The sequence below is a fragment of the Anser brachyrhynchus genome, assembly GCF_964034855.1.
Source record: "Anser brachyrhynchus genome assembly, chromosome: 5".
NCBI classification, from domain to species: Eukaryota; Metazoa; Chordata; class Aves; order Anseriformes; family Anatidae; genus Anser; species Anser brachyrhynchus.
In genome coordinates this window covers 63,519,559-63,546,346 of record NC_137699.1, presented here as the reverse complement: position 1 = coordinate 63,546,346, position 26,788 = coordinate 63,519,559, and the positions used below count along the sequence as shown (strand labels likewise).

General features: G+C 42.1%; 3 protein-coding genes across 10 annotated transcripts in view; 1 reads left to right on the top strand and 2 right to left on the bottom strand.

Moving 5' to 3' along the window:
* Positions 1–1,233, top strand: part of ATL1 (atlastin GTPase 1) — a 31,124-nt gene extending 29,891 nt beyond the window's left edge. For all 4 annotated transcript variants that reach the window (XM_080592696.1, XM_080592693.1, XM_080592695.1 and 1 more), the window contains one exon: positions 437–1,233. In XM_080592696.1, the coding sequence (XP_080448822.1) occupies positions 437–547 (111 nt within the window). In that variant the 3' untranslated portion in view covers positions 548–1,233. The remainder of the gene's footprint in view (positions 1–436) is intronic.
* A 636-nt stretch (positions 1,234–1,869) lies between these two features.
* On the bottom strand, positions 1,870–21,126 carry SAV1 (salvador family WW domain containing protein 1). Of its 2 annotated transcripts, XM_080592701.1 has the most exons (5): positions 20,811–21,126; positions 19,271–19,714; positions 10,688–10,958; positions 9,603–9,746; positions 1,870–3,099 (listed from the first exon to the last, which is right to left on the bottom strand). In XM_080592701.1, the coding sequence occupies exons 1-5, from the start codon at positions 20,902–20,904 to the stop codon at positions 2,898–2,900; spliced, it is 1,155 nt and encodes a 384-aa protein (XP_080448827.1). In that variant the 5' UTR covers positions 20,905–21,126; the 3' UTR covers positions 1,870–2,897. The 2 variants fall into 2 exon arrangements, with proteins under 2 accessions (XP_080448827.1, XP_080448828.1); XM_080592702.1 differs by lacking the exons at positions 19,271–19,714; positions 20,811–21,126 and adding an exon at positions 16,296–16,890.
* Positions 21,127–21,843: 717 nt separating this feature from the next.
* Positions 21,844–26,788, bottom strand: part of NIN (ninein) — a 61,057-nt gene continuing 56,112 nt past the window's right edge. For all 4 annotated transcript variants that reach the window (XM_080592659.1, XM_080592658.1, XM_080592664.1 and 1 more), the window contains one exon: positions 21,844–25,800. In XM_080592659.1, the coding sequence (XP_080448785.1) occupies positions 25,591–25,800 (210 nt within the window). In that variant the 3' untranslated portion in view covers positions 21,844–25,590. The remainder of the gene's footprint in view (positions 25,801–26,788) is intronic.

Sequence of the window (26,788 nt, the reverse complement as noted above, 5' to 3'; positions counted from 1 at the left end):
GAAAGGCACCAGTGGTAAAAGCAAAAAAAAAAAACGGTAACACGAGAAGGAAAAAAAATCTGCACTCACCCACAGAAAAATAACGTAGAAAAGCCAGATACAAATTACACAGCAAAGCCCTCTCTGTGATGCAATGCATTTCTGCCTGGTGGGGTAAAAAAAGTGCTGAGAGTGCAGAAATTTAAAGCCTGCATGTGAAATACGTAGGAAAATCTGCCAACCCCTCACTCACACTGCAGGTAGGCCTCAGCTGAATACAACCGAGGCAGCTCTTCCCCTAGGTGAGAAGTCTGAGGGCTCAGTGAACTCCTGAACTCTATTTTTTTTTTTTCCCTTTTTGGACATTACGTGGTGCCCAAACCAAACTGCCCGCTGCACGCAGTCTGAACCTGCTGCTGCAGCGCAGCCCGTCAGCATCTGCTCTGTTTTTTTTTAGGCTTTGTACAAACTGTACAGCGCGGCCGCGACCCACCGGCACTTGTACCACCACGCCTTCCCCGCACAGAAAGCGGAGCCCGCCGAGGGCTCGGAGAGGAAGAAGCTGTAGGCCGGACGAGCTCCCCTCGGTGCATGGAGGAGACGCTTCCATCGCTGTACCCATCACGAGCTCCTGCCGCGGGAGGGGAGCGCGGAGAAGAAGCCCACGCGTGCGACGGTTCGGTATGTTCGTGCGACAACAGTGTTCGGTGGGAAGATGTAGGCATGTTTTTTGTTCTGTTAATATGTACATATCGGCACTGCTGCGAGTACAAAGTGCTTTTAATTTGCAATATCCGGCACACTTCCCAACTAATTTATGAAGCCTTATTTTCCCCTTTTTAATTAGTCACGGAGTCATTAAAGGAATTATAATTTACGTGATACTGCAGCTAAAAACCTTCCAAACCTTAGCATTATTCAAAATCATCTTCTTTTCAAATACTTGAACAAGTTATAACATGTAACCAAGGGTTTTCTTCAATCAACTAATTACATCAACATAATTAAAAATGTATTAACTTGCTTTATCAGAAACTGTAAGGACACATGCTATGGTATGTTAACGATATTGTAAGGAAAGTGTACTTTTCCATTCGTAACTGATGCACAAAGTATCACTTTGTATATGTATTGGAGAAAGTTTCACTGTATTTCTGTATATATATATATTCATTATAGTGCATAGAAAGTGTGTTAAACAGTTCTATTCTTTTATCATCGGAACTATTAAAGTTTGCTTTTTGTTCCTAAAAAGCTGCCTCCATAGGAAGCAATTACTGACTAATGACTTAAGAGCTTCTCAGTGTTATTTTTCACATTCTGATTTTCTTCTGGCCTTCACAATCGGTGCTTCAATAGTAGCTTGAGGTTACTCTGGCCTGTTCACTGCCAGGGCGTGACCTCCACGGGGTGCTTCTGTCACTGGTAGGGTAAAAGCAAGTTTTGGGCCAAGAAAAGCTTCCCGCTTTTTAACAGCCGAGGAAAAGCTTCTTGTAAGGGAAGAAGGCCACAGGAGGGCTCTGTGCTCAGGTCTGCAGCGCTCTCAGGGTACACACACTGCCTGAGCATCTCACTGGTGGCAGCAAAGACTCGAGACTGTGAGATTTGACGAGCCAGTGCGTTTTACAATAGAGGAGTTTACGCATGGGTCCTACACCCAGCAGTCACAGCAGGCTGGGCACAGCACTCTTGTAGGGGCAGCGGTTGGGTTTTACAGAGAAGAGCGCTAACAGCAGCTCCGTTCCACTGGGACTCGTGCAGGGGACAGCGTCTGTACAAGTCCTACCGGCAGTCACCGCAGCTTCTGCTTGTGACCACTCCCAATCAGATCTTCCTGGCTCTAACCATTTCATTTGACCTGCTGAAAGGTGAAAAATCAGTTGACCACCCTTTCACTCATTAACCAAAAGTGATTTTTATTGAATTAACAGGATTTACAAGAAATGTATTTTGTCTGCAACAATGTTTATTGCACTAAAAAGAATCCATAAATAACATTTCAGGACAATCAGTGAACCAAATGAAAATATCGGCGAGGGTAACTGTACAAGTAAAAATTTTCCCCAAGTAAGGAAACTTCAATACAAGACAAAACTCGGTAAAAAAAAGTTAATACATCCCTGATTTTTTTCATGGTGTGGTACAGCTGGTTGGTAAGCTGGTTAGACAACGCTACTACCTTCCCGTGTGACTGGGGCTCATAAAATGCAGTCTACCTAGCATTTAAGAACCTTTGAAGAGTTTGCTTAGTGATATTGGTCTTTAAGAAGGTACAAGTATTTCGCCCTCTGACTAACTTCTGTGAAAACTAGTAATAAATCTAAGGTAATAATGCGTTAAACAAAGTAAAAAATAAGGCAACTCAGACTTCATTTTCATGAAGCACTTTTGGATTGGTGAAATCAGCTTCTGTACGGTTATAGTACTGAGGAGTGACAGTGTCAGTGTTCTGTACATTAAAGCTGTAAACAAAGAACAGACCTCTCTCCAGAGGGATACAAAGTCCAGAGGGAAACACACCAAAATACTAATTTGGATTTTAACAATGTTTTGCATCCAGGGCATTTCTTGTAATTGCATCTATTGCCATTTAAAAATATATAGTCAGCTTCTTAATAATACAGCCAACTGCTAGAAAAAGATACCAGAATCAAGTCTCTGATCAAACTCCGTAACTCCATGCTGGTTTTCAGAATAATAAACTAGTTTTTGTATGGAAAAAGGTTAACAAACGTTTTTCGTTTTATAAACAATACATAATACATGTAGAAAAATATTCAAGAGGATAATAACAAAGGTGCAACGTCAACAAAAATAAGCTGCCTTTTCAACCAAAGCACTTTTTCATAGTATGAAGTGTGGAAACTTTTTAAAGCTCGTAGTGTCCTCATGAAAGTCTGTTAGAAAGAGCTGTTAGCTTAGAAGTTCTTGCCGTGCTGCTGGGCATACCACTGCTGCCTCTGCTTGCGATGCTCCAGCTCGGTGAGGAGGGCCTGCCTGTACGCCTCGTACAGCTTAACGATCCGTTCCAGTTCTTTCATGAAGAGCAGCTTCAGCATGCCCTGGTACGTGTCCAGGTCCGCAAGCTGGAAGAGCTCCCACTTCAGGATGTGGTCGTACCTGGTGGGAGACGGGAGATGATTATCCACGTGCCACTGCGAGCAAACGCACAACGCTGGGTGTTCTGTGAAGAACTGAGCTCGCAAGCTGGACGGCCGCTCATCAGCCTTCTGGCCGCCTACAGCCTACATCGATTAGCCTGTTCTATGTGAAGAAGTAACTAATTAACACCTAAAGACAGTGAGCTGTGTCTCAAAATGCACTGGAGAAACGTTACTTAGAGCTAAACTGCAGAATCACTCATAATATGCCAAGTTGCTTTTTATAAAGGTAAATTCTAGAAGTACTAAAGATCCTTCCTATTAACTGACTACACTAACACTCCCCAAATGCATTTTATGCCTTGGTTTAGAACACCAATCCTGTTACACAAGCCTTCAAGATGTAAAGTAAAACATCTTTTAAAATTGGAGTAGCAGAGAAAAAATGAACTATTTTAACAGCTTATCCTAGTATTCCCCAGCAAGTACCTCCCAGAAGGCAGAACACTGCAGGCCTGCAAGTTTTCCCTCACAACGTGCTTTTGTTTCCACAGCATTCTTGTTCCAGCCTTAACGAGCACTCTTGGACACTGTCCTGCTCTTGGTTAATTAGCAGCAATAATCTCAATCAGTGTCTCCAACTGCAGGTCATGAACCTCACAGGACAGCAGATTGGGGGATAAGATAGCACCAGCGAGGGCTGAGGGAGGGAGAAGGGAGAGAAGGAAGCCCACAGACGTTCTTCGTCCTCACACTGGAAAAAATGAGCTGCTGGGGACCTGGGGAGGTCCCCGGAGATGGATGTAAAAAGGGAAGAGAGCCTGAAAGGCGCTGGTTTTGCATGCAACTTTGGTGCCACCTCAAGCCCCCCCGTAGGAACATCTGCTCTAGCTGTCTGGAAACACACTCAGCTGGAAGTCAACCAGTTCTGGGTACAGGCTGTTACATTTCTCCCCGCTTCCACCACTCCCAAGGAGGAGCGGGTTGTGCAAAGCAAAATGCAGCAGCTTGGGTCATCGGAAAGCTGTTCCTATCGCCAGTGATTTTGCCCTGAGGAGGGAAACGGACGCGGGTTGTCAGTACTCTGCGGAACGTGAAAGCTCAAAGAAAACACAAGCAGGTGGAGGAAGAGGGCTGCGCACAGACAGGCTTTGTTAGGAACCAAACTCCTCACTCTCCAGAACGAAGAGCAGCGCACATTAATTAAGACAAGCCACAAAGAAAAGCAGAAGCGTGACGCCAGTCTGCAAGGTAAGAGAGACAATACCTACGGAAAGCTGCTGGACGTCTCTAACCACTACACACTCCTCAGCTACATGCTGACCGGCCTTTCAAAATACTTGGCCTTTCATTCTGGAAGCCTTCTCTCCTGCACTGCTTTGCTTACAGGAGATACAGCTGCAGCCAGTGCTCACTTTTTAGTTTTTATTTGTTAATACGGAGCAATTTTGGATTGCTGTTTGTACTCCTAACACTTTTTCCAGTTGCTGAAACGTACAAACGTCTCCTTATGATCGCACCTTTGGCTATCGAAGCTGCTGCCACTAGGTAGGTATGAACTTCATGTAATACGAGCCTCCCTCGTTCCACTAGCGGAGCTGCCGGAGTTTCCTGAAGGCTGCGTTTAGTGTCCTGACTGCCAAACCACTCCTGTGAGTAATCAAGGCCATTCTCCTGCGAGTAATTTTCCACAATCCAAACTGGCACCGCAGCTGCACGGGAACGAGGTGGCTGGTCAAATGAAGGCCAGTTTATGGACATTCATAATGGGGAGGGTTGTTCAGTCACACGTTAGTCAGCGACTCACTTTCATGCCATAAAAATGCTTCAGAACTTGTTTTCCCAAATTTAGTGCCTGTAGTATTGATTTAGCTCAATATGTAAACCACAGGAACTATCCAACTCCTTACGGGCGGATTTTCAGGTGGTCCCGCATAGACCCAAGTGTTGGGCTTGATTATCCTCATGGGTCCCTTCCAACTCAGGTTATTCTGATGCTTTTAAAGCAAGAAACTATCAGAATAAAGGCTGTGCGTGTGAACACAAGTCTGTGCTGAGGCTCACTGAACACGTTGCCCATACACTCTACGTTTCTATCAGTCACTTTTTAGCTGCCACCAGATCAAACTATATGGAGGTTGGGTTGCCTCCAAAATCCCAATATCTATCCCCCCCATCAAGAAAACAAACTATTTTTTTTTTTAAAATGTGCTGCTTTTTGTGCCGGTGGTGGGAAAGGGTTTTCCAAGGTCCCAGTAGAAAACCAGCATTTCTAACGAAGTTTTTAACAAAATCGCGGTAATGCTGCAGAGAGAGGACTGCAGGTCTCTGGCGGAAGGCCAGACACCCAGTATCACCACCACACCCCACGGGGGAATAGCCGCCCGACGGCACAAAGCAGGAGATGCTGGAATTCAGGATGTTTCTTCCTCCAGGAGCTGGCAATTGAACTAATTCAAGAAAAGCCCGTGACGCTGGGCTGACGGCAAGAATCCCTTTGGTGAAGACCTGCAGTAGGCCAGTGCAGGCTCAGACGCCCCCGTGGCTAAGGGGTCACTGACGGAGACCTGCCTCAAGTCGGCGTGTTGGACAAGTGGCTGTGTTAACAGGCCGCAGTGCAGACCTCCCCTTATATGCGTAAAGAAAGTAGTACAAGGACTTCAGAGAGCCGGAGAGATACCAAAGCCTAAAATAAATGGGCTGTTCCCTTTGATGTCTCCTTCCACCTCAACGTGATGACTGGCAAAGTCTGGCCAGGACAGCCAGCCCCAGCTGGCGGCCACAGGGACACCCGCCTGGCCCCGGGAGCAGACGCGCCTCCCGAGGCTCATGGCACACGAGGGACAAGCAGGCAGTGGGTGCCCCCAGGGCTGTTTCTTACTAACGTGGTGGCACAAGCAGGAAAGAAAAAGCTACACCAGATGCAGTAACGCATTTGCGGATCTCCTGGGACCTGCAGCTAAGAACAACCCCCCCCCCCCCACCTTTATTTTAAGGCATCACGGACTGCCAAAACCTTGGTTGTTCTTTAGCTCTTTGAAACTCATCGCTGATGGTTTGTGATAAATCGGCACATCAGGGCTGCTTCTCAGCGTCAGCTTCACTTTGGCTGCCGAGAGAAGTACTGAACAGAGGAAGTTTAACTAAAGATCAAGCCACCAGCACCCCCTTAACAGGAACACACTCATTCCGATCCAGAAAGTGGTGTAGGGCTAGGAACACCCGCCACGGAGATGCCTCGTAGAACAGCGCCCAGAGGACAAGTACCTGACCTAGACACCCTGGGCATTTCGTAGGGGGGCAGCTAGTCACGGAGCCAGAAACCGAGGGCACGTTGGCAAAAGATTCCTGCCCAGCACCGAACCTTTCCTCCTGGGCAAGGAGAGAAGAGCTTACCAGTCAGAACGCTCCGTCTCCAGGGCTATTCCCAGGAGACAACAAGAATTTAATACAACATTCACTTTCAACACAACAGATGGTGATCTGCCCCAAATATTTACAGCCTCTTGGTTACGGCTGCAAGGAACAAGACCTGCAAGACCTGGGTTCTGATCCTTGCTCCAGAAGAGGTGGGGGGAGAATCTGAACCGCAGCCTCTCCTACGAGGAAGGCACTTCCAGCATCCTCACCCTCAAAGTCCCTCACATGCACTCTGGCATACTCTTAGAGCACCGACCCCACTGGTCTTCAGGACTTTAAAATTGAATGTTTGTTCATCTTTCGAGTCTGGCAAGGGCTTAAACGCATGCCAGGTGTCTTGGTTTCACTGTGAACATTCTGGTAACTGTGCTTATGCTTGCAAAAAAAAAAAAAGCCCTGGACAGATACTGGGGCAGAGGGGGAAGGGGCGCTTCAAGGTGTCACCAGTACCTTGGTATTGGAAATCATTACGCCTCAAGTTATTATTAGACCTCAAAGCCTCTTTGCTGTCTAATGAGCCAAATATCTTCATTTTGTTCTTAACAGACTGACTGCTCTTCACTAAAATAGGAAAACATTATGGCTAACACCTGCCACCTCTCCTCCCCATTAGATCTTTCCAGTGGTCTTATTCTTTAGAAAAACTTGTCAAAGTAAAAGCTGTTACCTATTTTTTTTATAATATCTATCTTTTTCCCCCTCAATGACTGGCCCTTAGTCAGCTAATCAAGCTACAGCACCAGGCATCCATAACAAAATTTACCACAGTGATCTCAGTGGAAAACAGTACTATTAATCAACAATTTTTCCAACAAATTTCAAATAGCAGATCTTAAAAGATACTCCTCTACTACCACTATAAAAGTGTTTTGCCAGCTTTCATTTCTGTGCTAGAACACGGTAAGAAATGCACAGTTCTCATAAACAGCACTTCCTAAAAGTGGAGTAAGAACATAGAAGCATCACTAGATTTTCCCCTCAAGCTTTAAGCCAGTTGTTTTCACAACAGAGGTTTGTTATCACAATTAATTTGTAATGTGTAAGTGATCTTGATTTCAGTAACTGAAAATATTCGTCAAATGTTCTACAAGAAGTCCTCAAGCTGAGATGACAGCAAGCTAGTTGTCACCTCTCTTCCTCACTTTTGTAGTATAAAAGTAGCATAAAACAGGATTTGCTTCTTCAAATAAGTGTTTGAGAATTACATGAATATTCATATTACTGCCAGAACTACCTTAACAGAAGAAAGTTAAAAGGATACGGACAAGTACATGGATTTTGGTTCCTCTGAACAATGTCAATTCTTCTCAAACTCTGAATGAATTAAACATTTTGAAACGTCTCAGTCTATTAAAGAAATTTCTGAGAACCTTACATTGCTTATCCTCAAGTTTCAAGAGAAGTACCGGCAAGAATTTACACAACACAGGCTGAAATATTTCAAACTGCATTGTCTAAATGTGCCAAAGACCTAAATAAAGAAATGCAGTCGCAGCCAAAACCTGAAAGTGTTTCTAGGAAATAAGTCCTCTCATAGGTTACAGGAACTTTGTACGTCCTTGGTGTATAATATACTGCTGGATTTTAGGCAAGCCCAGTAGCCACAAGAAGTAATTAAGCACATCCAAATTATAGTTAGGCAGAAGCTACAAAAATATTTCAGCTGGAAGTCACCGATCATACGCAGCTTGTGAATTTGCAACCATAGACTGACCTGCTCACTGCTGTAAAAATCAGTTTCTCCACATTTCCCTTATGAAAACATACGTGGTTTCATAATTACTGAAATATTACCTGGATTTTTTTATTGCTTTTCTATTTAGTTAAGTCTTTTGCAGAGCTGAACCCATCAGAAAATGTTTCATTATGTTGACTTAAATCTGTTCTTGGAAGCAATTCCCTGTTTCCAGAGGGATGTTTCTTCGAAAAAATAACTTTATCGCCACTTAGTAGTAATTAAAGCTTTTGACTGGAAACAGATTTCAGTCTGAATTCAGACTACAAGTTCTCCTTCATGGTTATTTTTTTTTTTAAAAAAGGAATAATATACACATTAGGAAGTTAACACCCTGAAAAAAAAAATTCTTTATAAGCCATTTGGTACTATTCTCACAAAAAACACTGAAAGTAAATCACATCCTACCAGTTCTCCAACATAAAATTCTGCAAGCCATGGGATCTGCAAGAAGTACTGCGATGATTTTAACTGATGCCTAATACAAAGCAAGCTAATGTGATGAAAGAGTCTCCAAATCTTCCAGTAAGATGACACAAATAAAGAATGGTCATACTTATTATACGAGATTTTCAACTGGAAGAAAAAAAAGTGTGTCAAATCATTTCAATAGGCAGATTTTGGCTCTGTTTTGGGGAGGTATAAAAATTATACATATAATAATGGTTTAAACCATAATATAACGTATATATGTGGTTTAAATTATTTAAACAATATTCATTATAACAATAATTATATAATTATACATTAATAAAAATATATTTTATAGGGTGAGATTATATCTACATATGGTTCAAAAAGCATATTTTGATACTAATTTGTTGAATGGCTGATTGTGAGCAACAACAGCAAATTAGAAGTATTTAGGATATTAAGTGTTTAGCCTAGATCCTCAGCTCGTAAAAAGCAATAGTGGTTCACTAAACTCAGTGTGGCTTTTTTAATATGTAAAAATGTGGAATAAAACCCAAATATACTTATTTTGCATTTTCACATCTGCTAAAAATTTCACCCATGCAGTTACGGGCTGTGAACATTAAAGGATCTAGGAGTTTTTAAACCACATTTCTGATACCGTTCTGGGGGGTGTTCCAGGAAAGGTTGGACGTGGTGCTTAGGGACATGGTTTAGTGGGTAACATTAGTGGCAGGGGGATGGACCAGATGATCTCAGAGGGCTTTTCCAACCCTAATGATTCTGTGTGAAAACATCCAGTATAACTTCCCCACGCTGTCAGCATCAGTTTTTATGCAATTATAAAACAGACACCAGCTGGAGTTCTTTCAGTCATCAGAACTCATTTGGTTTCCTTCTAAACTACGCATGAGTAACCTGGTGCAAAAAGAAGAGTAAAGAAAGAAGCTCACTTCACAGGAGCCCTGGCGTAGACCTGCAGCCAGTCCGGAATCTCTGCGGTGTGGTAGGGATTCGCAGGGACGAGGAGGGGCTGGCTTCGCTCCGCCTGCTGGGGCTGGTAAGTCACCGGGGGAGGCTGGTCGTAACGGGGAACGCTGTACGAAGGAAGGCAGAGACACTCAGTGAGCTCCAAGCAGGGATCACTTAGTTGTTAACGCTAACGTACAGATTAATACATGCAAAGGCCAGTGATGCAACCACACGCGGCGCGTTGCCTCAGCAAGCCTTTACCGAGCCCAACGGCCTGTTGCTGTATTTGAGCTTCGTTCCAACCGCAGCTCTACGCGGTGCTGCAATCTGTTCGCACGCTGCACAACTCGCTTGGGACCTATTGACCTAGTGCCCGCTACCTGGACGCTAACGCAGAAAGGAAGTGCTATCTGGTTTTGAACAAGCAAAAAGGCAAACTCAACTGAATAACACCATTTCGTATTTTAGAACAGAAGTATTCAGGCGGCAGCTGATACGTTACGCCGTTTATAACGAATGACATCCTCGTATGTTTGTTTTTGTGTGTCACATGTTAAAAAAAGCTTTCTCTTCCTGGGAAACAGCAAAAAAAAAGATTGAATAGCAGAACTTAACTGGTAGATCTGGTACATACTAATTTTATTTAACCTTTAAGTTTTACGTAGCTAAAATACCTAAATTCATCCCAAAGATGACAATTCATAGTTCGGATTATAGGTGCCATTTTTCAGAGAGTCTCCAGGAACATCAGATCAAGTTTCTCTTCAATCAACAACTCAGTTCTGTTCTCAGCAACTTGGCTGTTTTACCAACAGTTGAGGAGAATGGTTGCTTTGTTTTAGTGAGTTAGGAACAATATCCTGTTTCTAAACTTAAGATAGTAACAGATGAGAAAAAAAAGACACTAACAATTATAACTACTTCTAAAAATCTTAGTCAAGAACCAGTAAAGCTTACTTCTAAAAATAAGATGGTTTTGGCACGTTATATATGAGGCAAAAACGGTTCCACTTTCTCAGCTGGGTTAGGAAAAGAACAATCATAACAGACAAGACTGATGTCATACCTGGGAGCACAAGGATGTTTGTACTGAGCTCTTTTATTGATGTGATCCACATAATACACTCCGAATTCTGCTGACTCGACTCTCTCCCATCCCGGAGGCAGTCCCTCACGCTCGAGTGGGTGGCTCCAATGAGTTGTGTTAGTGTTATGATCTATATAGTATTTCCTTCCTCTAATAGTCCAGTCCACTGACCAGCCAGGAGGAAGAGGCAAGTCTTCAGAGCTATGGTTGGTTAAATTTCCTAGAGATGTAGCAGCAACTCTCCCGATGCCTAACAAAAAAAGGGAAAACAGTGTTTAGCCAAACCGGCAATAACCCAAACCAACATTATGTACATAGTCAACTTTTCTTCCCCCTGCATGAGGCAACTATGAACTTTGAACGATACCGTAAGATTTACAGAGTGTGCACTTGCACACTAGTAAAAAAAAATACCCTGATGAATTCAAAATAGCTATTCCTCTTTTAAGTCTCACATGTTTTGCTCTCGTACTACTCCAGGATCACTGGCCAGCTTCGTTCAGACAGTTAAAGCCTCCTTGCTTTTTCAATTAAGAGATATATCTTAGCATACTCAACGGGGATAAAACTCTTGTTATTGGCTCAATTTGCTGAGCACAGAGCTGACATAAGATTACAAGTGTTAAAGCTTTACCTAGATGACAGTTTCTGTTTATACACTATTACAGATAAATAGTTCTGATGAACCTACAAGAAAAAAAGAAATTCCCCCTAGTTTAGTCAGAAACAACTAACTAGAAAAATGACAGGATACCAACAAAGCCTTAACCCTTCAAAATTAGTAGCTTGAGGAAAATCAAGCGGAGGGAAAAGGTTAGCACTGAGCTGACAGGTATTAGTGATGTGTGCGCAATCACAGCCAAAAAACACCATCAGTAACTACAGAAAACAGGGAAGCCAGATCCACCCAGGATCCTGCAAAAGCCCTGTGCTGAACAGAGTTGTTCTGCACATACTGAAGTTCGTGTTGCCATGCCTTCTTTGCCAAAACCACCCATGGCTGCTAGACTAGCTAGCTTATGTGCACCCCGAGTGGGACAGTCAGCCCTTCTGACCGCAATCCAGCTAAAATTTAGAGGCCTTTTTTTGAGAGAAAGTCACAAAATCTCCTGCTTTCCTCCTCCCCCCACATTCCCTTCCTTCCACAGATCTTGGAGAGACATTTCCTGCCCTAGTAAGTCTGCTCATCTGCTTCTCATCTTGTTCTTCTTTGGTACTGAGCACCTGCACTTCATAATGCTAACGAGGCCCATGAAAAACATTAATTTCCAGCTCTCCTGGTGAAGCAGGCTGCACTACGAGAAGACTTTCTCCAGCAAAAGAGAAGTAAAACGACCCAGGTCAAGTGTATTTTGGGTTGGGAGAACTGACCCAAAGCAATACCTGGTTTATTTCCTACCTCTGCCCTGGAAACACAGCACATTTACGATTTACAAGTAACCAGTTAAAGAGACTGCTCATGATTATTTTAAAATAACCTATTTGTTCCAACATACACATTTCTTTTACATTATAAAAACTAGTGTGCTGGATGCTGGGAGATGTACCGAAGAAACATCATTTCATTTCATCTTTTCCTTCCCTCTATATACACTGGGGATACTTATGTAGCTGATTAAAAACCCAGTAACTCTACAGTTACACAGTTTCTGGCTTTAAAGAAATTCTAATTATCTTCTCAAATGCATCTATTTGATCACAGTACTCAGAGTTTGTGTATCGCTATTTCCCTACAACCAGAAGGAGTACAGGAGCAACTTTTCCCACTTTGTTAGAAGTCAGAAGGTGACTCCATCACACCTTGTTTGTTGACTGAGGAATACACCCCTTCCCTTCTGTTTTTCAGGGGTAACATTTGGGTGTGCTTATTTCTGAGAGTAGAAAGAAAAAGCACGGCCTATCTCATCTAAATCATACTACTAAGAAGAAATTTCAGGTCTGGTCATTAACTGAGACAATACTTAAGTAGCAGCCAAGCTGTTATATTTCTCAGGCAATTTCATACCTTGTTTGCTGACTGTGGCAACAGTCCTTTGCAACAAAACATGCACAATCGGTAGCATGCCAGCCAAGGGGTGCCATCGATTTTAAGTATTAGGTTACATATTCTGTCATATTTTACACAGGGCTGTCATTCTAGTAAAAGATAGGAGCGATCAACAATAACGTAATGGAAAGGTTACAGAGCAACTGAATGAATAAAAAAATTAAACCCACAAAGCTCCTGCTGAGCACTGTTGCTCTTGACAAGATCTGTGCTCACCTACAACCCTGTTTCTAGCCTTGTCGTGTTCTGAATTGTTGGCCTTGAAGCATCTCCGCTTGCTGGAGCGCTCACCTACTCGTTAGCTTTAGGAAGGAAAGTTAATAGCAGCCTTCATGTGACAGCTCCACCTCGCATTAGGATTAAGCAACCCAGACCTTTACTTCCAGTGAGGAGAAACATCCTAGACGCTTCCTGACCTTTAGCAGTACTGGGGCCAGGGAGACTATTTCAGGCCCTAGCTACAGTTATGCCACTGTTTTTGTTTTCATTCCAGTGACAAAATACAAGCACTTCAGCTTCTTGGAAATACTGCACTTGGGATAAACAAATTCAGTATTTTCCCCAATCAAGTGGGCTGCTGTGTTGTAATTCTGCATACGTATAAACAGCAAACATTAAATCACCACCACAAGCTTGAACACACAAACCTGACAGGGGAAAGAACTTTCATCAAGGTATAAAGGTATAAATATACTTTTCTGTTCACTGTTAAAAACAGCACTTTTTTTTCTTTTAAATAAGTTCCTCCCACTTAAATTCTAGCATGACTGCAGCAGAAAAATACCAATATAGTTATTCACTGGGGGTAAAGGTTAATGCTTTTTAACATCTCAACTTGGTATTAAGAGTTGCACAAGCCAGGATGATGAGCACTGAGCAGCGAGCCATCCTCTGCACCAGAAGCTCTCTCGACACAAAGCCTGCATTTCCCCATACAGAAGTCAGAGAAGACTGGAAGATGCACTCGCGTAAAGATGAAAATCAGATTCTGACTACAGAGAGAAATTACCTAGAAAGCACGTTAAAAGCAGCGCTACCCATCCTGTAGGAAGGCAACACGGGCAGTTCTGCTGTTGTCCCATCACTAAGTTCCAGCTCCTGGTTTCTCCCAGCGTACGGTCTCAGTGGGCATTACCTCCCCTTAAAACCAGGCATCACACTGAAGTGTTCTGCAGACTGGAAGTTTTCAGATGTCAGGTAACGCTCGGTTGTCTTACGACCATCAAGCCATTATGGCAATTAATATAATTTAGGCATTTGTTTATATAATTAAAGTTACTAGAGAGCAAAAGAAATTGTACCCTATTTTTCCTTATAAAGCTCAGTAGATGTTTCCTTCAAGGCAGAATGAGCACCCATGTACGAGGAGCAAGTAGTTCCTGCTACAGTTTAAACAAGAGAAGATGAAAATCTATTTTCAGATACATACACCTGTAAGGAACAGTAAGACAGGACCACACTTCAAAGAGTAACTTTGGACGTCATCTTTTCCAAAGTATTAACCAAAGAATCAAACTGCAAGAAAGCCTGAAGCCATCTACCATGAACATCACTTTCTGTGTAATACTGCCAGAGTGGGATATTCTTCTGGGTTTTAATTTCAGGTAAGGTCTTAGCCCTAAAACATTTTCATAGCAGCACAAAGCTTCACACAGTCATTCACTGCAAAAACCAAGGCTATTCCCTGAACTATGGACCTGTACTATATTTTAATAGCATAACACAAAATTATCTACAGGAAAAAAACACACAAAAATTTACAGCTTGAACCATTTTTGTCAAAACATCTTGTTTAAAACCTGTGGCTTTCCTCTTGATGGAAGAAATTATCTCCACTTCACTGTAACTACTCAGGGTTTTGTCACACACGTGCTTTTGTACCTATGGCCAGGCAGAAATTCTTATTCTTCCTGCTTCGCCAAGGAACAGTTATCTGTAAGTTATCTGCTTTTTCCTAATGTTAGAAGTCTCCTTCACTCTGTTTAATGATGAGCACTGTTCTTTAAAAACTCTCAGCAGCACTATTACATTTCAAGCAGAGTCCCCAGTGAATTTAAATTTATGCAAGTGTAAATCCTTTTCAGCTCGTATCTTTGGAACCTGCCTAGTCTCATTTGTTAATTCTGTTTCCTAATGCTTGCAAAACACAGTATCTTCAATTTAAGGTCTTAAGTGAATTGCAAAGTAGCCTAGAGTATTATTTGCTGTTCTAAAGCAAAAGAAAATCCTGTTCAATAGTTTGCTTGTTTAGGAACATCACCATGTATATTCTTAGTATTTTGAAAAAAGAAGGTGCCAAGGAACAGCAATCACTTTTATTACGAGAACTAAGATTAAAAATACCGAGTTTTAAGTGAGGCCAGGCCCATTATTCAGTCTCTTTCTCAACATCTTCAGCAATGGGGGGTCTTAACACCAGATCCCAAAGTTTAATTTTGAGCACCGTATTCTAGTGCACCCCGAGATATTCCCTTAAAAATCCACCTTCGGCTAAACAATGTCACAAATGGGACAATTCCATAGGATCTTCTACAACGGTGGAAGTCTGTTCGGCTTACTCCATTAATATGGAACAATGCAAACCGTGAGTGATAGAAAGAAATGCTTTCACAGGGCAATACAGGGGCTTTAACATAAAAGCATTCTGCATAAAAGTCAAGCAGTTCTTCAGTTCATCAACAATGGTAGTGGAAAGCACAGGAGAAGAGTCCTACCACCAGAGCAGCCCAGCATAAAGGGAAAAGGGCAAAGACACTGCAGAAAGTCTCACCTTATTCGATACACAGCTTACGTAGGCAGAGAAGTTTTAGAGCCTATAAACTCCCCACAGCTAGCTTAAACCAAAATTCACAGTACTGGAGAACAAGTCTAGCCAAATGAAAGGCCATCTTATTTGTCTTTAATTAGGTTAACTGTCTTGAGAGCTTTTCCCCCCTTCCTTTCCCTCTTCAAACCAGGATAAGAAACAGGCAGAGAGAGAAATGTTTAACTTTAAGGGAATAAGTAATAATAAAATAGCAAAGAAGTTCTGGGCCTTCCTAACGCACGCCAGAGCTTCTGAAGGTACTTCCTGAGCACAAGTACCTCCATTGTCAGAGGGCACGGGACATTCCAGGCAAGCATAAATTAATGAAGGGGACATGACAGGAAGTACTTTGAGAGCTTCCAAAAGTTCTATGCTGAAATTACCGCAGAATCAGCACAAAGAAAAGGTCAGGAATTGCCATGTTCAAAAAAAAAAAAGGTGAAGTGTACACACTTGAAAAGCCCTGCTGCTTTAGCTCTAAAGAGATTCCATTTAACAACCTGTATTTCTTGATTTTGCTCTCATATTCAATATGAATAACTTTGCAATGCCAAAGGGGCAAAATTTAACACGAGGTGAACCTCCTTTCAACTAAAGCTCACTGGACTCTCCCTTCAGAGGGTTAAATAATTTTTCTCCTCTGACATCACAGTCAACTACTTACAATCCTACACCACAAAATCCCTTTTTTTAATCTCAGCAATTTGCATATACACAAGAATTATTCAGCTTACCGCACAAACAGGTACAAATAACTCTGAGGTCTTGGTTACAAGTTAGTTCCAATCTATACTGTAGGTATAACTTCAACCACAGACCTCCCAAAACCTTTAACCTAGAAGAGAGGAAAGAGATGTCGAGGAAAGACAGGTAAAGTCTCTTGGAATTAAGTTTGACATGGACACTTGGAAAAAAAATTAAATAAAAAAAATCAAGAAATTGCACAGAGGTAGCTGAACATACAAAACTAGGAAATAACTGAAAAACATTTCTCAGGAAAACAACTAGCGCTAGTTTGTTAATTAAAAATAAATCTAATGAGAATGAGAAAATGAAGATATGGAGGATTGAATCATGCAGAGAGAGAAAACATGACTTCAAGGAGGAATGCCTACGAAAGGCAGCTTTTGAAAAATCATGAAACTTGCTTAAATACTTTGCTAACCGCTTTGAGTATGAAGATGTCAATAAAAAGCACATTTCACGTTATCACCAAATTACAAAGAGCGGAATTCTTATTCTGACTGAAAGCTGAAATTCACATGCACATTTTGTATCCAGACACTGCTTCTGAAGAGCCATCTCAGCTGTAACCCCCACTAAATGAAACATCACTCACCACTGGTGATTACACCTCGTGCTCATCAGGAAACACCTCCTCAGCAATGAACCCAAACCAGAACAGAACTGAGAGCACCTTCTGGGAGAGGAGGCAAGAGGCAGCATTTACAGACCACAGCTAATGAAGGGGTACGTATTATGCTTTGTACCCGCAGGTATTAGGCCAGTTTATAAGCTGCAGTCAGTGATCCTGCTGAAGAACCGTTTCAATTAGGTGAACCGCTTAGAAACAACACTAAAAATGTGTGAGAGCTCAGACAAAGACAATGAAAGCAAAAGGCCTGACCCAGTATTCTGGAGATGCAGGAAAAGAGGAATTAGAAATTACAGAGATTAGCGTTGCTTAAGAGAAACACTTAAGGCTTGATGACAATGGATGGTTCAAAGAAAAACAAGCTTAACAGCGAGGCAAAAGAAATAAGATGACATGGGGTTTTCTTATTTTTGCACACAATTCTTCTACTGAAAAAAGTAACAGCAATTCATGAGAAGACATGTTGAGGACAAGAAGAACTTGAGGACATAGGTCAATGCTCTTACTGCAGTGAAACCTCAAGGTGGAGTTTAAGAGTTCATATTCCAGGTTGAGATGAAAGGAAAAATAAAAACAACAAAGGAAAAGGGATAACACCGGCAGGCAAGATGTTCACCTTTTTGGTTTCTTCCTACAGATATACGACTGAATACCCACCCCTTACCAAAGGTGTAAGATCTGTTCAAACTGTTACAACATCTGAGGAAAGGACAAAGACCAAGCAAATACCAGCATGTCCTTTGTGTTTTCCAGTGGCTAAGAAGGCATGAAAACAAACAGTAGAGAAAAGCCTTATGAGGAAGAAATGTGTTGCTACAATTGAGGAAAAATATGGCTGTGAAGCTCTTCTTTCAGCTTGCTTTAAAATTTGCTAGATTAACTTCACCTTCAAACTAACAGGTGGAGATCCCTCTCCACTTAAACACTGATCCAATTCTGCAAAGCAGCAATCTTATTTTGGAAGTCTCTCTCAGCATTCAGCATTAGTATTGTCATTTTGAAGGTCAAAATGATGGATTCCTTTATCAAGCCCTCCCTTCCTGCCTCCAAGCCCACAGCAGATGCAAACAGGTGCTTGTTATCTGGGCCAGGTAAATGTTTAATGACTGCTGGCTGAAAACAGCTGACAGAGATGGAGGGCTTCCACGCGTAATCCAGATAGATTTATGTATTAAGCCAGCATTTAACAAAATTAACAAGGATGGAGTAGCCAGCCTTAAACATTAGCATTTCAAGATTTACTGGCTGACAGCACTAATGCTAACGTTACTTTTCTGCTATTTTTCACCGAAATGTTCCTGTAGTTAAAAAAAAAAAAAGAAACAACAAAAAAAGCCCACACACCACAAACACCAAAGCAATGTCAGATTCTAACTCCATGCACTCTGTCAGCAGCCATAAACGATGATACTTTTACTTGCAAATTTGTTCTTCTAGACAGGAGATTTACTATTTCGTTTACAGATTACAAGTAATGAGCTAGCAGTATATTATTTACAGGTCTGAAACGTTTCTTTCAAACTCCTCCTTGAACGTAGCTGCAGTAGCATACACAGTGCTCCAGTACTGCCAGGTTTACTACTTTTAAGGTCACCTTTCCACAGGTAATGTTGAAACCCTAGATTTTTTAATTTCAACAACAGATTCATGACAGTAAGAATTCTTCTTCAGCATCATCACAGGTAATCAAATACTTCAAAAAAGTATTTAATGGATTCTTTCTTATTGCCTTGTTCCATTAGAAAACAAAGGCAGGTTCCACTGAGTTTTGTTTGCCTGTTTCCTCCTCAAACAATATTACAAGCTAAAAAAAAGGTCAAGGACTAAGAAGTCAATTTCAGCACTAACTACATGCCAATTTGCTAATTACACATAACAATCATTCTTCTCTTTATTTGACATCAAATAAAGATATTTGTTCATTATGAAATTTAAAAAATAAACATTTATAATAGTAACAACAACAAAAAAGCAGTATTATAGTTTAGAGCTGTTGATTATTCAATACATCATGAAAACAGCAGCTGTCCCCTAATGAATAAAGCTGCTTGCTCACTAGCAACTGACTCAACATGGGCAAGAGAACTGCACATAGGTTTGGGATTAAGAGAAGTTTGCTCGAACTTACCTCATTTATTCCATAAATCACTCACCATCTACATATGCAATTGCACTCTTAATACTAAAAAGTGTCAACATGTACTCAGATCGTAGAAGTGTCACTGAAAGGAAGCCCTGTCCTATAAGCGTAACTCGGAAACATGACCACAGATAGACTTCTGCACAAAAAGTCTTTCAACAACATTTCGAAACCAACAATTAATCCACACTTACCTGAAGTGTGCCTCCCATGATTCTGGGACATCCTCTGGAAAAGATCACTGTTGTGTTCGTAATACCTGTAGTCCTCATGCAAGCGGTCATTTAACTGACGTCTCCTTTGGGCATCATAAAAGTGATCGTAATAGTAGCAACGGGCGCCCGCGTCTCCATTTTCCATAACAGAATTAGCTTCTGTTAAAAAGGACTGGGAGGAAGAGCCATATTCTCTAGGGACATCAGCTAAGCTTCTAGCAAGATAGGAGGGTGCAGACAGTCTGTTGCTTTCACGTCTCATTATTTCATGAGGTGGCCTCTGCACTGGAGTTCGAAGGAAGCTCTGGTTCCTGGAAACAATTCCATCTCCCCCAGCAGCATACGCAGGAGTGGAGTCAGAAGGACAGATATCAGTTCGTCTTGGAATGGTTGGACCGTGGCGGATAAATGAAGGCATGAGATCTGTTATAGCATAAAAGAGAAATATGAACTGCGCGTGCTCTTAAAGTATTTGGCTAGCTACAACGCCTGGTTTACACCATGGAAACTAGGAAATTCAAACGCCAGAACCGCTTTAAAGTGCCTCTAATACATGCGTGAGTATAATGGTAAAGCTGCAGCGTGCACTGGCACAACAAAAGCCACACACCCTCTGCCTGCAACAGCCTATTGCCAAAAAAGCACAGTTTTGCCAGCGTAATTGCAGCTACAAAACACAACACACAATGCCTCCCACCCCGCTACCCCGGACCATGGCTACATCAGCCAGGCTTCATTGCTCTCCTCCCGGTGCGGCCCAGAGCATCCACGCACCCTGCCTACAACTGAACCACGAACAGAATTTGGCCTTTCTCCGCTAATTATAAAGTCTGGCCAGCAAAACGCTGTCTTTTTGTGCACGTAAATTGTCAAGTTATCAGAAAATTTCGTTTTCTCCTTTACATAAAGGAGCTTTGCACGTGAGCAATGCTGACACCCCCTCACGCGGCTTCGCCGCCTCCCTCCATAAACAAAGCATCGCTCCTCTCCTTTTTATTGCTTTCAGCACGGCTTAAATAACTGCTTTCCTTCCAGGTGAGCTAACACAGTTCCAATTTACAGGGAGCTCATGCCTGTTATTAAGCTCATTAACGAGCTCTTGTGAAGTTATAACTTCACAACTTGCACCAAGAATTCAGTGCCTCGCAGGAGGGGTAATCAGTCAGTTTATGACAGCCATCGTAAAGCAGGCACGCAATCGCTACATCACGGCAAACAGCAGATGTGTAAGAGGCCTTAGGCCGCCAGATACACCTACAGGTTGGCGTGGAGGCCTTAATGTGTATTGATTAAGGGCCAGGCCGGCGTGACCAGGCTGCTGACTGGGAGCTGGGTGCCTGCGGTCCCCAGGCTAACCCAGCCGCTACACCACCACACAATTCGGCTCCGTTCGCCTTCAGACACGCGCAGCGAGCACCCCAAGCGCCCTTCCGACGCCTACTTGCTAATCTTCTGTAAAACCGTGACAAAAGCGAGGCTCAGGACCCGCGCCCACCCACCCCCGGCCCCCGACACTCACTGCGGAGCAGCGGGCTCGTCTCCTTCTTCACGTACTTGCCCTGCACCTCGCCGGGCTTCGAGAGCTCCGTGCGGGTCTTCTTCCGCGACAGCATCCCCCTGCCGGCCCGCTCCCGGTCCCGCTGCCCGTCCCCGTCCCACCGCCCGCATGCCCGGCACCGGCACCGCCGCCGCCTCCCCTCAGCCCGGGGCCGCCCCGGCCGCGCTCCCTCAGGGGCCGCCCGTTGGGGCCTGAGGGGGGTGAGCGCGTGCCCGACAGCGCGTGCCCGACAGCGCGTGCCCGGCCGCGCGCCCCCGCCGAGCGCGCCCCCGGCCGCGCCCCCCCCCCCCCCCAACACGCCTACAGCGCGCGCGCGGGGGGTTGTGGGACGGCGGGCTCCGCCCTGAGGGAACGGCCGCGGGGTTGGGGGGGGGCACAGCGCCCCCGCGCGGCCGGGAGGGCGCATGCGTCGTGTGCGGGGGGGTGCTGACAGAAGGGGGCCCGCCCTTCCCTCAGTCACCACAAAACACGTTACGAGCTTAAATTTACAAGATGGGGGTATAATTTATACTTGTATAAGTTATAACTCTTATATACTTATAAATTGTACTGTGAAGGGGGGGGCGCTGACAGGAGCAGTGCCCGCCCTTCCCTCAGTCACCACAAAACAAGTTATGAGATTAAATTTACAAGATGGGGGTATAACTTATACTTGTATAAATTATAACTCTTATATACTTATAACTTGTACTGTGAAGGTGGAGAATTGGTATGTGAGGCAAGGACAGGGTGTGCTCGGATATAAACCTGGCTTGCTGCCCATCAGTTTTTTACCCGTTAAACGGCTTTATGCTCTCATAATGGAAAGCACCAACCTTCCGATACCGTGGTGTGTTTGTAGGTATTGTGTAGGTCCATACACATTAATCACAGTATTGTAGGTACTGCCTAAAACACCTACAGCTTGTATGGGAACATACCAAACTATTGGTATATTACAATCACGTTCAAGTAAAAAAAAATAACCAAAAAAAACCCAACCACCACACACAGGGATCGTACAGTCATTTATCTTTTTTACATTCATTATAAATAACATGTAAGTTGGTTCATCTTTCAGTTTTACATGATGTTGTGAGGACAATATATTACACTGGAACAAAACATAATAGAAAAAATATACAATTGTTCTCATTTATACAGAACACGTCAGCAATGACAGCATCTGACACAGCACAGGAGACCTAACAGGTAAAGGATGGAAAACCTGAGAGAAAGTAAAACTTTTTTTTTTTTTTTACTTTTACTGAAAGTAAACTAGGGCATTTTACTCCTGACAGGTCCGGACTGTCTCCTATTCTACCTTACATACAATCTGGCTAAAATTACGTATGTTACAACCTTTTACTTCAATCAGAATTCAAAGAATTCTATTTTCTTTCTTTGTATTTAAAGTGGTAATTGGAGATTGTGAACCTTTGTGTCATTCCAAGTCGACACACAGCACTTCCACCTGTGTGAATTCAGTACACGTAACTTTAACTTGGGCATATACTGCCTCTGCCTCTCCCTCCTCCTCTTCCCAAAATCCCAACCCTAGATACCTATGTGCCCTTATTTTCACAGTGATTCACAAAGCAAGGGTTGAATGCTTTTAAAACACCTTCTGGTAATAAAGTGGTTAATATCTTAATTGGTGAGACCTGTTGTAGGAATGAGGCCTAGTAATTCAGTGAGCTTTGACTGTCAGAATACCATTAAATACTTTGGTATCTTTAAAATGCCTATGCTGCACAGGGGACACATTCATGCACAAAAGACCACAAATGCTTAACGCTTACATGTTTATATGCTTATTTTCAGTATCTTTAATTTTGTAGAAGTAGCTGCTCATCTTCTGAGCTGACGCAACGAACCAATAAGCAACACTACACTCGCTGGTAAGCAGCACTACCTTTGTCTGCGTTCCCTCCACTTGGGAAGGGATTGTCCTGAAAATTGTCCTGTAGCAACAAAAACAGTACAGTACAGAAAGGCTGTAGTGTATGTAATCACAAAAGGCACTTCTGAGAATTAATTCACACAAGTATTCCAGTGAAATTTGAGTTTTGTCTAAAAAATATTTACCATTTTCTTCTTCCTCCATCCTTCTACTTTCTCCTGTGTTTAGGTTAATTTTTTGTAGCTAAGTGGAAAAAAAAGTGGAGCAACAGAGGATAGGGTGAGAAAAGGAGAAGTCAAAATCCCTTTTCTCTGCTTTTTCCTTGTATTCCAATGATAAAATCATATTTTGGCTTGTACTGTGCTCTAGAAATGTCTGATTAAAAAAACCACCACCACCACCAACAACAAAAAAAAACAACTGGTAAGTACCAGGAGATTAAATGAATTGGGTAAGTAGCCTAGCCTTTAAAATGAGTAATGTGAAATTAACTCCACAGTAGCTCAAGTGAAGTACTCACTTATGTCAGTGTTCAGACTTTGGTCACATACAGAGCATTATTACTAAATCTAGATCACCATATGAAGTAGCGTTAAAATGTACTAGCTGATAATATAGTTCTGATCATCTGAACCTCACCTATGTTTCCTGAAATATTTTAAAACTTTGTTAATTTCCATAGCATAAGCATGATTTTAGGGTGTGCTCAATTACCATATTGCTAACACACAGCCCTGGTACCCATACGCAGAGGTTTATTATAACTGATACCACTTACTGATTAATGTAAAAAGAAGAAAGATCTCCCTACTTCAGATTTTGAAAGCAAGCTCCAATTTACGCCAATGCAATTTGTCAAAGTGTTTTTGCAGCCTGCGAAAAAAGGGATATGTAAATCTCTGAGATTATGCAGACAAATAACCATTACAGGCATTTAGAATAGCATAGTAGTGAAATAATTTAAAAGGATTTTGTGTTACTCTAAGGTATTCCATTATTGTATTTCCATTTCCACTACACTGCTTGCGTAAAGGGATGGAGGAGGAGAGGGGAGAAGAGGAGGTCATATGCAGTGTGTATAGTTCAGTCTCTCAACCCTCCAAGCAGCAGGTAACCCTTCAGACATAGAGGGCATCCCCTACAGCCACATTCTAGCCAGTACCAAGTGAAAATAATGTTCAATAGGTTACTCAACAGCTTGCAGGCAGTCTTACCCCAGTGCCTGGGAGACATCTGGCTCATTACAAACGCTATTGTAACTGTCAACTTGCTAGTGGTCCCAGAGACAAAGAACCTTGCCCTCTTCCTCTGCAACCATGATGATGCATATATAAAGAGGTCCAGTTTCAAGTATTGCCAGTATGGTCCCTTTCACCAGTTTTATGTACGCTGCTTAAGTATGTCTTACTGATGGAGGCAGGGCATTTGGAGGAAGGGCTAGCCTCTCCTTTAGACTGTAGTAATGGATTATATACAAGCTTGAGCATGCAGGCTCTTATTCAGCTACTTCTTTGTTGCACTTGCCGTTCCCTAGCCTCATAAACTCATCAAATAGGAGGTATTACGTGTCATTACAAACCTGGATGCTCTTCAGCCTTCACAACTACAACACTACTGCAGGTTGGTCTGGGAGTATTAAGGTAATACTCAACCAATTTGGTTTAGCCTGCTCTTCTTAATGCATGCTTATCTTCATCTATTGACATTAATATCCACATGTATTATATTGAAGGAAAGTAATTTAGGCTATTATTCCCTGAGTTTTTTGTATTCACATCAAATATGTTTCCTCACAATTAATTACAAACTTAGATTCTGTATCAGGACTTAGTACAAATGACATACCTTTCTAAATTATCACTCACGTCAAACGGAACTCTGCTTAAGTGGCAAAAGTTCACATCTGTGAGGCCTAAAGACAGGATTTCACTGAAGAAATCACTCAAATCCCCCTCTTCATTCTTCTGCCAGTTGTTTAACAAACATACTCCACTGCTTTACTCAATTTACAAGTTATATAAACTCACTTCTTCACTTCTGTTTAGTGACTCTTCCATTGTTTAGCATAACTAATTTCCACACACAAAAAATTAAGGCCTCTGCAATTTTTAAGTTGTCTGGCAGCACAGTTAAAAAAAAAAAAAAAAAAAAAAGCAGTAGTCTTTATTTGCCATCTGGGAAATTTCTTCTGATAAAATACGGTTATGCTTAGTTGGATGCGGTAGTCTATTTACATATTTTTAAATGTTTTTTTTTTCTTCCTTTTTTTTTTTTTCTTCTGAGCTCTGCAGAAGAACAGCCACAAAGAAAAACCCAGATGCCTAATGCATAAGGTGGAGCATATTGCTTTACAGAAACTAGAATCAGATTGCAGGATACAGATGACAACAGTAAAGTCTTGTTTTCAATAGCAATTACACTGACAGTGTTCAAGACTGACCCGTCAGTATTACTACGTTTGGGCCATGAAGTATCCTAGAAAGCAAAAAGTATTTAGAGTTTTAATTCAATACCATAAGTTTGCATTAGACATTGGCTTCAATCTAGATAGATATAACCAATTCAGTAAATTCAGAATTTGTATTTTAAATGAAAACCAAAGTATCAAAATAAGTTAACCTAGAAAAACATCTGTATTTTTAAATACCAAAAATTACTTTTAGGCAAAATTTAGCAGAAAAATAGTTTGGGAGTAAACAAAAGATCTGTTGGCAGTGTCTGGTTTGGGATTTAGCTCTGCCATCTCCTTGGTGGCATCTGTTAACTAAAATTCACCAATACAAAAGGCAACATAGTGAAAAGCTGAAATATTAAAATTTCAGTAAAGTGCATGGGATTGTGGCATACTTAATGGCTTTGCTATGACCTTAACTCGGATGCTGAACTAAAAGATGGGGATGCCAAGTTCTTTACGATTTTATTGAGGTTGGCGATTTTTTCTTCTAGTAAATAGTTTTTCTTTTCAGCAGTTTTCTGGCGCTGTTCTGTCATCTCCAAAGCCTTCAGCAGTTGTGCATTCTCAACATAGAGATCCTTGACCATTGCATCTGCTTTAGTGTTCTTGGAAAGCTGAATTGTGAATGAAACAAAATTACTCAGCAAGTTAAAAGCAAAAGAAAAATTAAAAAGTAATTAAAAGCAAGAACAGTGCTGGGAATATAGGTAATGTGTTCACTGTAACATATTAAAGGAAGACAACCCACCCATTCATGCTATTTCCATTTGTCAAAAGCTATACATTTGTGAAGTCCTTATGGATGCCGTGAATGTTTTGAAACTGGAAAGACTTTGTGAGGATCTTGAAAGCTTGTGCAGATGTTGGAGTGCTGCAAATGACTTGTCTGTCAGATGAGTACTGCTTTACAGCGTTTGCCCTCTAAGGACAGGTCTACTTCACATACCCCGTGATCCCACAAAGATACTTCCCCAGAGGTTTGGACTGCCAGCTCCCCCTATAAAATTAGGGAGAGCACCTAGCACTTGTCTGCATGCTTTTGGGAACAGCCCTTTGGCAGGAGGCCCTGTCAGTGTAGCACTTCCTTAACGTGAGAGAGGAGACTGTACCACAGTAGAAAACCGATGTTCTCCCCACTGTTATCATGTCACGCCTTCTTAAGTGTTCAGAAGCCAGCTTTTCCTACGCTACTGGAAACTTCTGAAGAAGGCAAACCAGGGCAAGAATGGAAACCCCAAAATCATGTAAAGCAAAGGGTGTAATGGGGCAGTGGATGTGGAAAAATCCATTATTGTACACTAATCCCATCTGTATTCTTCAGGAAGTTCTTTTCCCTCCTTTTCTAAGCAACTTTTCTAGTTAAGATACTTGGCCCAAATTTGGCATTTGTTTCCCAACTTTAAATATATCAGCATACCAAACATGCATGGCTGTCAGGATTAATGATTAATGAATGAATGATTAGTGACAAATAAATAATTAATGATTAGTGAATACAGTCCCAGTTTGGATTTTGGAGAAGTTTTGGGCAAATATGCTGTACTTCAGCTCAGATGCATTAAAAGAGAAAGGAAAACTCCTTTAACTTTCTTTTCAGCAAGA